Source organism: Fringilla coelebs (assembly GCF_963513975.1).
Source record: "Fringilla coelebs genome assembly, chromosome: 4".
NCBI classification, from domain to species: domain Eukaryota; kingdom Metazoa; phylum Chordata; class Aves; order Passeriformes; family Fringillidae; genus Fringilla; species Fringilla coelebs.
This window is the reverse complement of record NC_140032.1, coordinates 53,446,265-53,460,135: the sequence shown is the minus strand read 5'-3', so window position 1 is coordinate 53,460,135 and position 13,871 is coordinate 53,446,265. Positions and strand designations below refer to the sequence as shown.

At 51.5% G+C, this 13,871-nt stretch overlaps 1 protein-coding gene across 3 annotated transcripts in view; it reads left to right on the top strand.

Moving 5' to 3' along the window:
* LOC311153244 (E3 ubiquitin-protein ligase RNF213-like) overlaps nucleotides 1–13,871 on the top strand; it is a 45,194-nt gene that overhangs the window by 10,045 nt on the left and 21,278 nt on the right. For all 3 annotated transcript variants that reach the window (XM_084204925.1, XM_084204923.1, XM_084204924.1), the window contains exons 13-26: nucleotides 539–637; nucleotides 1,953–2,075; nucleotides 2,450–2,630; nucleotides 3,167–3,340; nucleotides 3,595–3,753; nucleotides 4,046–4,638; nucleotides 4,907–5,072; nucleotides 5,622–5,839; nucleotides 6,373–6,513; nucleotides 6,624–6,785; nucleotides 7,211–8,351; nucleotides 8,791–8,984; nucleotides 9,343–9,495; nucleotides 10,154–13,720. In XM_084204925.1, the coding sequence (XP_084061051.1) occupies nucleotides 539–637; nucleotides 1,953–2,075; nucleotides 2,450–2,630; nucleotides 3,167–3,340; nucleotides 3,595–3,753; nucleotides 4,046–4,638; nucleotides 4,907–5,072; nucleotides 5,622–5,839; nucleotides 6,373–6,513; nucleotides 6,624–6,785; nucleotides 7,211–8,351; nucleotides 8,791–8,984; nucleotides 9,343–9,495; nucleotides 10,154–13,720 (7,071 nt within the window). The remainder of the gene's footprint in view (nucleotides 1–538; nucleotides 638–1,952; nucleotides 2,076–2,449; nucleotides 2,631–3,166; nucleotides 3,341–3,594; nucleotides 3,754–4,045; nucleotides 4,639–4,906; nucleotides 5,073–5,621; nucleotides 5,840–6,372; nucleotides 6,514–6,623; nucleotides 6,786–7,210; nucleotides 8,352–8,790; nucleotides 8,985–9,342; nucleotides 9,496–10,153; nucleotides 13,721–13,871) is intronic.

Here is a 13,871-nt window from a genome sequence, read left to right as displayed (position 1 = left end):
TCTTGAGTCTGCTGGCTCTTTGCTGGGCTCTGTAACTGTGGCTAAGTAAGGAATGGGGTGGGGATGGGCAGTGTTTGAAGCTCACCTCTGTTCTGCTCTTCCTTGGCTGTTCCTAAAGGCATTGCTGGGGTGAGGAGCTGCCCCTTGGTGTTGTTTTGCTCCCAGTGTGTCCCACTGGTTATCCTCAGGCCTTCCAGAAGGGAAAGCTCAGAGCAGCCCTGCCACTCTGAGCTGCTGCTCCTGGCACTCCCTGTGACAGTTTCCAGCAGCAGGGTGGAAGTGGCTCATCCAAATATCCCCTTCAGCAGCTGAGACATTTTACACACTGTTTGGGCTTAAAAGCTGCTTTTTGCAGCTCTGGGAGTGTTCCTTTTCCTCAGAATGGAAACATCTGAAAGGGCTGCAGACTGTCTGAGGTGTGTGGGGCATCTCTTTCACATTGTTCTTTTAATTTCTTTTCTTTTATTTTCCTTTATTTTAATTTTCCTATTAAATCTCAACACTCAGTTGTTTGGGTTGGTTTGCTTGTCCCCTGCAGGTCTGGGATAAGTTTGTGAAAATAAGCTTTCCAAATAAGAAGTTGACCCAGAAATGGAGGAACGCTTTACTTGCAGATCTGAAGAAAAGAATCCAGCAGGTAGGGGAGACTCCAGGCAGGTTTGGCTGGTGTCCAGAGCAGATGGTGTGACTTGTGTGTGGAAACGCAGGGTACTGGGACTATTTCCCTGTCTGCTCTGGGGTGCCCTGACTTTGACCCTCATTCATGGAGAAAGTTTCCTAAACTTCAAGGTAGACTAGAATCTACAGAAGTGTGAAATAGATTATAGAGAGTAGTGTAGGCATATCACTTGGTGAGAAATTGAGGCTTTGGGATTTTTAGTATGTTCTGGATGGAAGCAAGATGGAGGGCACAGGGTGTCGTTCTGGGTTTCTTCTTCATGCTTCTTCTTCCTTCTTCTTCCTGGGTTTGGGTGGCATTTTGCAATTGGGCAGAAAAGTCTGCATTGCAGGCTCTTTGGGATCAGTTATTGGGTTAAAAGGGGAAATAATCTAGGTGTCAGTTCTTAATTGGATAGTTGAGTCTTAAAAGACCTTGTAACAAGAGATTGTTAGCCATTTTGTGCCTTGCTAATAACAGACTGCAGAACTCACAGTGAATTTTTCTTATCAATAAAACTTATCAGTTTTACTGACAAGAAATAATAAACACCCGAGTCTGAGCGTGAACTACTGTCTCAAGTGCCTACAATCCAGACACAGAGAAACCCCCAGCTGGTACTGCCACACTTGTGCTGTGCTTGGAGCAGGAGCACGTGCAAGCACGGTGGCTTTGGCCATAACAATTGCCATTGCTGTCATGAACCAGGCTGTGGAGGCTCAGCAGTTGGCCGTGACAATGCCTCGCGCTGTAGTCTTGGTCAGCGGCCTGGCTGCGCGTCCTGGTGCTTCAGAGGAAATCCGCATTCTGAACAATTGTCACCTCTGTGGTTCTAAGAACCAGCAAGTGCAAAGTAAACACCCAGGGGCTCAGAGAGGCCAAGAAGCCAAGTTAGTGCCTCTCTTTTCGTTCCTTGTGCAGAAATGGTGCTGCTCACCCAAATGCACACCCACATGTGTTAGTCCCTTCCAAACTGACACTGTATATCTCCTCATCTCCTTTCTACAGCAGTTGCACATTTCCTTAAGCCATTGATTTTCATGGTGGAGTCAGGAAACAAATTTTTTCTACTGTGATCTTGGCTTGGAGAGGTGGATATTAAGTAATAACACACTTTGGATTGAAATCATTACAATATTTTCCAAGCATTTATTTGTTTGATCTCTCTCCCAGGCCCTCAGAAATTATCCCAGGCTGATGCTCAGGTTCTTTTTATTGTCTTTATAGCATCACTCCTCCATGCTGCCAGGAGAAACACTTTGAGTTGATGAGAAATCTCCCTTTTGCCCTTCAGGAGCCTCCAGTGAACCAGATCTTGGTGTATTGTTCTATGCACCAACACATCACAGAGATGGACTCCTCCATCAGCCAGTGCTTCCAGAGCTGTGCCATAGAGGCTGTACCTGCAGCTTGCCAGGTATTGTGTGTGCCCTGGTAGGGGAAAGGAAAGGTAGGGAAGGGAGGAGAAAGGAAAATGGGGTTTCACAGCAATTCTGTTGCACAGGGATGTGCCTTGTGGTGGAAGGGGAGGTGGACGTTGCTTGAGCTTCTGTGGATTGTTTGTTAAACCAACAACAAAAAATACCACAAGAAATCGGGAAATGAGGTCCGTGAGGAATATTTGTAATGTGTTTCCACCGTGAGCTCTGGTGTCAGTTGTGCCACAGGGCTGCTTTGGAATATTCCTCAACACTGGAGGTGACTCCTTGGCATCAGTACCAGTTCTGAGACACAGACACAGTGGGACCTCAGAGTCTGACCTGCCCCTGCCCTCTCTGTGTGCCCTGGCAGGTGCACAGCAATCTCCTGGAGCAGATCTCTGCCTACAACGTGGGCCAATTCAGCCAGCTCGTGTCTGCTGTCATAGTGAAGTCATGGCCAGTCACGGCTGGGCAGTCTGAGGGGGATTTTGATACGATTCTACACCACCTGCTCACATGGCCTGACATCAAACATATCTTCAGCTTTAAAGGTAGGTCTGTAGTTGGGTTTTAGGAAGCCCTGAGAAGCTTTTCTCTGCCTCACTGCTGCCACTGCACAGAGCAGTAGAGAGAAATTGTCCTGCTCTAATTTTAGTCCCTATCTCAAAGCTTGAACTATACAGCTTGGGTTTGGAGAGAGAAGGCCCAGGAAGAGGAAGCCACTATTCCTCTTGTGCTAATCCACTACAGCTTCCTCAGGATTTGAGGACCATAACTTCTTTACCTGAGAAGTTTTCACAACTTATTGGCACACAAAAATGCCAAAGAGTTGGCCAAGTGAACGGATCCAAATGGCTTTTGTTTGCCCCACAGGGTTTGGGTCTGGGATCTCCACAGAAAATTTTCACATTGCTGTCCTGGGATCCTGGTTTTGTTCAGAAAGACATGAGGGGTTGGAGGGTGGTGTGAGTCCACAGGCTCTTGGGTAGGGGTTCAGTAGGAAATGGAAGGACTCTGCCATGGCATGGAAAAGTTCCTGATTCTGCCTGTTTTCTGGGAAACGTGACATGCTTTGTGTCTGGAACAGGAGCAAACAGAAACCTTCTGGACAAGCTTACAGATGAAGCAAAGAATGTCGTGGAGGTAGCAGACTCTGTGCTTAAGATTGTCACCGACGACATCCACAGCGCCCGCATCCTCGTGAAACACCTGGAGGAGGTTTTCCAGCACGAGGAACAGTTCCTCTGCATGTGGGAGACAAGTAAGAGATGGGTTCAAAGGGGCATGGCTTAGAGCATCACTGTAGTGATGCTGGTCTGCTCAGGAGGGGATACCAGGGTTGGGAATGCTCAGGAGGGGCTGCAGTAGTTTGGGGGGCTGTTCCTTGGCCTGGGCAGGGATCTGCCAGCTGCAGTTTGTGTTGTCACTGCGGGGTTTGTGACCCTGCAGTTCCCAACCGGAGTTGGGATGCAGGGGGAATGTCTGCTTTGTGGCTACAGGTGAGTTTTCTTTCAGAGCACCAGCAATGGGCAAGTGAGGATAAGGAGCGGTTCCAGAGAAGCCTGAAAAAACAGCTGGCATCGAGACGCAAAGAAGTCACACAGCTCAGAAGTGAGAAAGAAGCAATAGGAACCTTCCTGAGAAAGTGCCAGGGGATGCAGAAGCCTGTGAGAGGTAGAGTTCTGGGGCAGCAGTCTTAAAGTGTCAAGTCCAGAAAACAGCATTTTCCTTGAAAATCTCTTGGCTTTGGGAACAGGTTTGCGTCTAAGCCCCAAAGTGAGGGTGAGGAAGTAAACCCAGAGCACTGAGGGGGTGGGGGGGGTGGTCAAGTGAGTGCTTGTGCATCAAATGACACTTAGAGGGGTCCACCTGCCTGGTAGCATTTTGTGGGTTGGAGGATGGGATGAAGTGAGCTGGAGCCAGGTTGCACCATCTGATCTCCCTCTGGCCTGTCTCTGGTTTACAGTGGTTTTAGGTGAGGTGAAATATCAACACTCGGTAGATCTTTGCTCAAAAAGACTGGAACAAGTTGTGATGGTGGGAACGACACCCCTACAGACCTTCTACAGCCTGAGCCCAGAGCTGAAAGGGTTTGTCCGCAAAATGCACTCTTTTGAGAAGAGCCTGATCTTCCAGCAGTTCTGGGAGGAAGCAGTAGAGAAGGTAGGAGAGGAGTATGAGCATGACTCTTCAGAGGAGGACGAGGAGATTGTTCCTGAGCTGGACCTTGATGATATTTTGAACAGCATAATCCGCCCTTGCTTTGACAGCTATGGAAAGCTGTATGATGAACTCACATCAGGAAGTATCACACTTTTTGCAGTTGATAGAATTTTCCAGGGATTCAGAAATGATCCTGAGGGTCTCAGAGCAGAGCTGGAGACCATCTGTGAGCTTTGGCCTGAAGAGGACAGAGGCTGGGTTGACCAGCGAGGCCAGCAGATCCAGCAGTACCATGAAATGAATTCAACCTGTGAAGCTGCCAAGATCATTGACAGTGTGAAAGAGAGTTTAGGCCTCTCTGGTGACTTCAGGATCCTGGAAAACTTGTTGCATATAGTAAGTATCCGTGACTTCAGCTCTCTACTGTCAGGGTGTTGGCTAAATTTGAACCTTCCCACAAGTCTATCCCAGTCTGTAAAGAGTCATTCCTTGTCCCAAAATGGTTATTTGAGGTAAAATTCAGATCTTCCAAGTGCTTTTGTGTAGTTATTCCTTAAAGAGAGATGATGATACTGCTCTGTTGGGGTGTGGCTTTCCCTGCTGCAGAACCAGTGACATTTCCCAGTTCCAGACTCAGTGTGTGTTTGCACCACTTGCTTTCCAGACAGAAAAGCTTGAACCCTACAAAACCCAGAAGCTGGATTCCATCAGCCCTGAGCTCACGCAAGCCAAGCAGCTGCTGCAGGGGATCACTGTGCCCCGCCGTAGCTGTCTGAGGGAGCTCACCCGGCAGAAGGAGTTTGTCTGCTGGGTCAGAGAAGCACTGAAAGGTGTGTGCTGCTTGCCCAGGAATTAGACAAAGTACTAGAAGGGATGGCAGCTTGTGTGGGGGCAGAAGGAACACTGAATCCCATCTGCTTTGTGCCTTTGCAGCTTCTGGTGTTGAGAGTTACATCTCTGATGGGCTTTGGTGTAGAACGTGCTATGAGGATGCTTTAAACATGCCCATACACTGGTGCAGCACACAGGGACCACCAAGCTGGGAGCTGGGCTGGGTCTGGAGGGCTTCAGCAGCGGCTGCTGCTCAGTTCAAACCTCTTGTTTCAGGGGATGGAGTTGTGTGTCTGCCAGCTGAGCTGTCCGACCTGTGCTGACACCCTCGGCTGCACACACCCCCAGGCACTGCTCCCATCCTGGCTGGGGATCTGGGGGTCTGTGGGGGTCCATGGATGGATGGAGGGCCTGGGAAAGCTGATGGGCAGTTACACAAGAGCTGCTGTTCAAAGCATTTTTTCCTGCATTTCCTGTACAGGGTGGTCATGAGGGCTGGTGTCCAAGCTGCCTCACATGTTGCTCACTCCTGTGTTGCCTCGTTTCAGACATAAATGAGCTGAAGGTGTTTGTTGACCTGGCCTCTATCTCGGCGGGGGAGAATGACATGGATGTGGACCGTGTGGCCTGTTTCCATGGCGCTGTGCATGGCTACTCCTCCCTGCTCTTCGAGCTCCACCAGGACTCGGGCTTCGAGGACGTCACACGCTGCTTGGAGAAGCTGTGGCGAGCCCTGGACAGCGATAAGACCCTCCCTGAGAAACTGGTGAGTTCTGCTGGAGCAGGGCCTCCGTATCCTCCTGCCTTTCTGCCTTCCAGGAGTGGCTGGAAGTTGGGCTGCAGTGGGCACCTATGTGGGGATATCACTGCGGCTCTTGTTATTGGAGGAAAAACGGCTGATGTTCCCGCGGCACAAAAATTCACTGCAGCAGCTGTAGCTGGTGTAGCACAGGTTTCTCCAGGGTGCTGTGAGACTTTCCACTGTGATAGGTGGCTTGGCTCATGCAAGTTGGATGGTGTAAAAGAGGGAAGGCAGGTGCCTGGGAACTCTTATCCCTTTTGCAGCAGGGCCTGCCTCTGTAGCAAGAGGTGTTGGAGCACTGTGGGCTCTGTTCAGCCTCCCATGGAGGGGGTAAGGAAGAGCTGTGCAGAAAGAGCAGGCTGAAGCGGGTGCTCATTCCTTTCTTCCTTCCCCATCATGAAACTCTTGTGCCAGCGCAAGCTGTTTGTCCTGGTCAGGTGTAAGCAGAGATCCGATTTCAGAGCAGTCGGGCAGTGCTGTGTCTCCTCTCCCCACAGCGCGCCTCGGCTCAGCACCTGGAGTGGCTGAAGACAGTGAAGGAGAGCCACGGCTCTGTGGAGCTGTCCTCGCTGTCCCTGGCAGCTGCCATCAACAGCAGAGGGGTCTATGAGCTGAAGGCACCAGCTGATGGCCAGAAGGTGAGGCTGAGATCGCTCAGCTCCCGCTTGCCCTCCTGGCTGGCGGCTGCTGCCCTGGCCTCGGGCAGAGCCTCAGCCCCAGCCACGCTGACAGCTCCTGCTCTTGGCAGGTCTCCTTGGACAGTGTCCTGCACTTCACCCTCCCGGCGACCTCGGGGGACACTGAGGCCTCCTGGAAGTACTCGCTGGCAGAGCTCCGCGAGCTGCAGAACAAATTGATGCTCATGTCTGCCAAGGGAGAGCAAGCCTTGGAGGTGGAGAGGTTCTCTGAGGTCAGATTCCCAACCGAGGGGGTAACTGGTGTTGGGCCAGGGCTGGTTTTCGCCCTGAGTATAAGATTTTTAAGGCTGTGGTTGACAGAGGAGTTGCTGGGGGTGGTGGTCAGAGGCGCATGGCTGTTCCTGCCTGTGGCTCCTTGCTAAGGTGGAACTAAGCTGCAGACAGAAGAGTGAACTGGTGGCCTTATCCTCTGGCTGCGCTGGGGATTGTCCCGGCTGGCAGCATCACTGCAATTTTGTAGCAAACTGGGAGTTCCTTACTGGTTTCCTGGGGATGCTGTTGTTAAAAAGTCACAGAAAGTCTCTGGTTGCTGTACAAGGCCTGACACGCTTTGGGACATTAATTGAATGTCTTTCCAGGGGTCTCATGGCTGAAACTTGCAAACCAGCTTGTTTCTCTCTCCTCTGTCTGCACACAGGTCTTTTCCAATGTCCAGAGACTTGCCCAGGCCTTTATAGACCTTTACTCAGCTGGGAACATGCTTTTCCGCTCCTGGCTTGCCCGGGTGTATTGTTCCCCCCACAGAGAATCCTGTGTTCTTAGAGACTTCAACCTGGGCCCCATCCCAGTGCTGAAAGGGCAAGGGGGTATGGCAGCTTCGCTCCCAGCCCTCTGCAGGACCATGGAGAGTTTCCTGGAGAGCTGGAAAAGCTTCATGAATGCCAGGCGACGTGAGCATTTCTACCTGAACTACTACAGTGCGGAGCAGCTGGTGTACCTGTGCTCGGAGCTGGGCCGGGGCAACCCCAGCCAGGCTGCCCTCATGATGCTCTCCTTCCTCAACCCTCACTGCAGCAAGCAGGATGTCCTCACAGCCCTCAGGAACCAGGGCCGTCCCACCTCAGGGAAGGCTGCTTCTGACTTCCAAGTGCTGCTGGACAGGGAGAGGGACCTGAGCGCCCGGCTGAGGCGTATCTGGGAGTGCTACATGAGCAACATGGGCTCCTTCCTCCCCAACTGCCTGGACATCGACACGCTGGGTGTGTGGCTGAAGAACCTGGCCAGCAGCAGCAGGCAGTGTGTCACCAGAGACTTCCCTCAGGACCTGCTCTGTGTGGGCCAGCCCAACCTCATCCTCTGCCCTCGCTCCGAGGTGCTCAGTTCTGCCCTGGCCATTTACATGAACAGCCCCAAGCAGCCCCTTCCCACCTTCGACGAGGTGCTGCTGTGCACGCCCCAGACCAGCGCAGAGCAGGTGGGGCTGTTCCTGCGCAGGTGCCTCATTCCCTGCCAGGGTGGGAACAAGATTTACACCATGCTCTACGCAGATGAGCTGAGCTACGACGTCAGCTGCCGGGCAGAGCAGCTGTTCCAGCACCTGAAGTGCTACAACAGCTCCTACAGGCTCATCATCCTGTGCAACTGTGAGCGGGAGACCAGCTACCTGCCCTCTGCCTTCAGCCACTACAAGGTGCACATGATTCCCCAGAGGTCACGGGCAGAGATCCAGCAGTACCTGCAGCATCACTTCCGAGTGGCTCAGCCCTCCAGCTCGGCTGCAGCCGTGTTCAAGGAACACATGTGTGTTGGGATTGTGTCCTCCAAAAGAGCCGGCATGGGTAAGATGGCATGTGCAGAGTGGGCTCTGCTGAGAGCTCAAAACCAGGGTGGGGCTTAGATGGCCAAGTTTTGTGTCCAAGATTTAAGTATCTTGGTCTAAAAGAGCAATTCAGACTGGCCAGTGCAGGGAGGTGAAAGCTCAAAGCTTGTCCCCCGATTTGATAAGCACAAAATAGAAAAGATTCAAGTCTGAATAAAGAGTAAAGCTTCTTTCAGGCAGTGGAAGGAAAGCAAACCTTATGGATAACAAGAGCAATGTGTTGGATTCCAGGATCCAGCTGCCCAAACCAGACTTAGACTTTGTTCTGGAATGCCTTTTAGGAAGCTTCAGAGATTTTAGGGCATGGGGTACTTAAACATCTTATTTCCTTCTATTGTTTCTTAATGTGATCTATGTGATATCGATGGCTTTGATTCTTGTGGTGTTTTTAATAACAGGGAAATCTCTGTATGTGAAGAGGCTGCATGAGAGACTGCAAAAAGATCAGCCTGACTGCACAGAACTTCTGAAAACCATCAGGCTGATTGAACCAGAAGTGGATGAAGATAAAGTACTAAAATCTCTCTTGCCTTTTCTGGAGAGAGAACACCAGACAAAGCCCATGATATTCCATTTTGATATCACCTCCTCAGTGAGTACATCCCTTCCCACAGCTGCCTTGTCCCATAAGTCCTGTGTGGACCCTTGCAGGAGCTTTCTGTTAAGCTCTTGTTTCTCAACTAGGCATTTCCCTAGCAAGTGTTCTCTTATTATTGTGTAAGTAATGCAAATACCATCAAGGTGATTGAACTCTGAACAGTTGCCCAGAGAAGCTGTAGAGTCTCTACCTTGGAGACATTAAAAACCTGATTAAATGTGGCCCTGAGCAGCCTGTTCTAGCTGGGCCTGCTTTAAGCAGAGAGCCTTCCCGTGCTCAACTGTTCTGTCATTCTGTGAAGTTGTGGTGGGTAAATAAAGAGGAAATGCCTTGATATCTCTCTTTGTGATAGGTGCAGCGTGGAATTCCAGAGTTTCTCTTCAAGCTGTTGGTTTTGCAGTACCTGGCAGATAATAATGGCAATATGTGGCTACGGCAGAAGTGTCATCTGTACATCATTGAAATCCTGGAGGTGTCCCCAGTACCAGAGACAGCAGCCAGACCTGTACGTACCAGCAATGCTCCTTTTCTGGGAATTTCTCAGTCACTTTGCACATGTTTATACATAGCTATGGTGCGTTGTAGAGACTGTAACTGTAAACACAGCACAGGAGTTCACTGTTTCATTGGGAGTGTGCTGTATCCCATAACAAACTGGTGTCCCTGGTATTGTACAAAGTGACATTTAAACCAGACAGCAAATTAGGCCTGTCTGGTTTCCTTGGGTTGGTGATTTCTGAAGGCCTGTTAGTCCAAGCCCCACTGTAACGTTTATAAGAAACATATAAAAATGAAAACTCTAATCTCCCTCATGTTAATTTGCATGTTTGAAAGTAGGGGAATATTTATATGGAACTGTAAGAGCAGAATGTAGAAGTGACTGGAATAAATACCAGCAGTTTCTTGGGTTTTGTTTTGTTTGAAGTTGCCCTGAGAAGGGGCTGGAGGTGGATGCCAGGCTCATATTCCTGGAAGCAAAATGTAGGCAGGAATAGGATTCCTTGGTGAACTTTAAGTGGAAGAAGGGATGCATGGGGAAAAGGCTGGTTCCTGTTCCTCAGGTCTGTGGTTTTAGGCAAGGAGATTGTTAAAAACAGATTAACTAAGCTGATGAAGATGGAGGCTACAGCTCTGTGATGACCTTTTCTTTTTCTCTTGTCCAGATGTCGGTGCGCCAGAAGTGTGACTTCTTGGATGTGTTCCCTAAAATAACGTGCAAGTCTCCCAAAGAAGTGCTAGACGTGAAGACACTTGGGAACCATTCTGGGGATGTGGGAATGGACATGGAAGAATTTTGCAGTGAGGCTTTCCAGAGACCCTTCCAGTACCTGAGGAGGTTTGACCAGGGCCGTGACCTGGACAGGTTCCGGTACAAGGCGCTCTCAGTGGAAGGCAGCCCTGCAGAATGTGTGCAGATCTTCCTCCTGCATTGTGGGGTTGTGGATCCCTCCTGGGCAGAGCTCCACAACTTCACCTGGTTCCTCAACATTCAGCTGAGAGACTGCGAGGCTTCTGTCTTTTGCGACCCTGGCCTTGTCGGGGACACTTTGAATGGTTTCAAGAACTTTGTGGTTGGGTTCATGATTTTAATGGCGCGGGATTTTGCTACGCCCTCCCTGAGCATTTCCGACCAGAGTTCAGGAAGACGATCCCCCGACCTGGAGAATGTCGCAGAGGAAGATCTGCTTCCTTTCCGCATCAGGAAGAAGTGGGAGTCAGAGCCTCATCCCTATCTGTTTTTCAATGCAGATCGTACGTCCATGACATTCATTGGTTTCCACTTCCAGCAGACCAGAAATCACATTGATGCCATTGATCCTCTGAATGGGAATGTCATCAAGAAGGACATCATGACTGCCCGGCTCTACCAGGGCTTGTTACTGCAGGGGGTTCCCTTCAATGTGCCCTTTGATCAGCTGTCCCGTGAGGAGAAGCTTGAGAGGCTTTGCAGGGTGTTGGGGCTCCCCAGGGTGTTTGATCCAGACAAGACATACGAGCTCACTACAGACAATGTGCTGAAAATCTTGGCCATTGAGATGCGATTCCGCTGCAACATCCCGGTGGTCATCATGGGAGAAACAGGCTGCGGGAAAACCAGGCTGGTGAAGTTCCTGTGCCAGTTACGCAGAAGGTCTGCAGAGGTGGAAAACATGAAGCTTGTCAAGGTTCATGGAGGTACCACTGCAGAGATGATCTATGCCAGGATCAGAGAAGCAGAAGTCCTGGCTAAATCCAACAAGCAGCAGCACGGGTTGGACACTGTCCTCTTTTTTGACGAAGCCAACACGACAGAGGCCGTGAACAGCATCAAGGAGGTTCTGTGTGACCGCACGGTGCAGGGGGAGCCTTTGGCCTCTGGCTCTGGCCTGCAGATCATCGCAGCCTGCAATCCCTACCGGAAGCACACGGACAGGATGATCCAACGCCTAGAGCTGGCTGGGCTGGGCTACCGGGTGAAGGCTGACGACACCCGAGAGAAGCTGGGATCCATCCCGCTGAGACAGCTCGTGTACCGGGTGCACGCGCTCCCGCCCAGCATGATCCCGCTGGTGTGGGACTTCGGGCAGCTCAACAACAGCATGGAGAAGATGTACATCCAGCAGATCGTGCAGCGCGTGGTGGAGCAGCTGCCCATGGCCAAGGACGAGGTGAGAACGGTCACAGAGGTGCTCTTTGCCTCCCAGCAGTACATGAGGCAGACGGACGACGAGTGCAGCTTCGTCAGCCTGCGGGACGTGGAGCGCTGCATGGAGGTGTTCAAGTGGTTTTACAGGCACAGCCACATGCTGCTGAGCGAGCTGGAGAAGTACCTGGCTGAGAGGAAAGCTCCCAAGGGCGGCGGTGACAGAAACAGCATCATCTGGTCCTTGGTGCTGGCGGTCGGGGTCTGCTACCACGCTTCTCTGGAAAGGAAGAAGCCGTACAGGACTGCCATCAGCCAGGTCCTCCCAAACCCTTACAATACCCAGAAAAAGATTTTGGAAGAAATCTCCCTGATGCAGGACTTATTCCTGAGTGGGGTGCCACTCCAGGATACCATAGCAAGGAACTTGGCCTTGAAGGAAAATGTCTTCATGATGGTCATCTGTATTGAGCTGAAAATCCCTCTTTTTCTTGTTGGGAAGCCTGGGAGCTCCAAATCCCTGGCAAAAACCATCGTGGCTGATGCTATGCAGGGCCAATCAGCTCATTCTGATCTGTTCAAGCACCTAAAGCAGATTCATCTCGTGTCTTTTCAGTGTAGCCCCCTCTCCACTCCAGAGGGAATCATAGGCACTTTCAAGCACTGTGCTAGATTCCAGGAAGGGAAGAACTTGGAGGAGTATGTATCAGTGGTGGTTTTGGATGAGATTGGGCTGGCAGAAGACTCTCCCAAAATGCCCTTGAAGACTTTGCATCCACTTTTGGAGGATGGCTGCATCGATGATGTCCCTGATCCTCACAAAAAGGTTGGCTTCATCGGGATTTCCAACTGGGCTTTGGACCCTGCTAAGATGAATCGAGGCATCTTTGTGTCTCGTGGGGACCCCAGCAGAGAGGAGCTCATCGAGAGTGCAAAGGGCATTTGCTGCTCCTCACGAGGAGCTCTGCAGAAGGTTGAGCAGTATTTCCATCACTTTGCAGATGCATATGAAAAGATTTGCAAGACCCAAAAGAGAGAGTTCTTTGGCCTGCGTGACTACTACAGCCTCATAAAGATGTTTTTTGCCTTAGCTAAGAGCTCCAATAGGGACCCCACACCTCAGGACATTGCCACAGTGGTTCTTCGTAACTTCGGTGGCAAAGATGATCTCAACGCCTTGGAAATATTCACTTCTGAGTTACCAGAAAAAGGGAAGATACATGCTCATGATATCAGTAGGATAGAGCTGATCCGACAGAACATTTACAGCAGTGCTGAGGATGGGGACTGCAGGTACCTGCTTGTGTTGACTGAGAACTATGCGGCACTGCAGATCCTCCAGCAGACTTTTTTCACTGCCCAACAGCAGCCAGAAATCATCTTTGGCTCCAGTTTTCCTAAGGACCAAGAATACACCCAGATATGCAGGAACATCAACCGAGTGAAGGTCTGCATGGAAACCGGCCAGATGATTGTGCTCCTAAACTTGCAGAACCTCTACGAGAGCCTCTACGATGCCCTTAACCAGTACTACGTGTACCTGGCTGGGCAGAAGTACGTGGATTTGGGGCTGGGCACGCACCGGGTGAAGTGCCGGGTGCACCCCAAGTTCCGCCTGATCGTCATCGAGGAGAAGGAGGTGGTGTACGAGCACTTCCCCATCCCGCTGATCAACCGGCTGGAGAAGCACTACCTGGACATCAGCACCGTGCTGGACAAGAGCCAGAGGGAGGCTGTTCAGAATCTGGAGCAGTGGGTGCAGGAGTTCACGGCGGTCAACACAGAGCACTTCTTCAGCCAGCAGAAGTACAAGCCTGCAGATGTGTTTGTGGGCTACCACGCCGACACCTGTGCCTCTCTACTGCTGCAGGGCACGCAGCGCCTGCGCCCGGCCTGCGCCCCCGCCGAGCTCCTGCCCCGTGCCACCGAGCGGGCACAGCTGGCCCTGCTCAACTGTGCCACCCCCGACGCCGTCATCCGCCACTGTGACTCCGCGGGGTCGTTCATGGCGCACATCTACTTCAGCCAGCAGCAGCACACTTCCTTTGCTGACTTCCTCAGCACCCACGTGGGTGCAGGGGCTGGGCCCCAGACTGCCTTCACCGAGGTGAGGCCGGGGTGCTGCCAGCGCTCCTGACCCCGCTCACCTCCGTGCGACGGCTGCAGCCTGCGTGCGCCACAGTGCTGGGTGTGCAGAGCTGGGTGCTGGGACATAAACGTCGATTTGGGGGTGCAGTGCAGCTCTGCAGCAGGCCGGG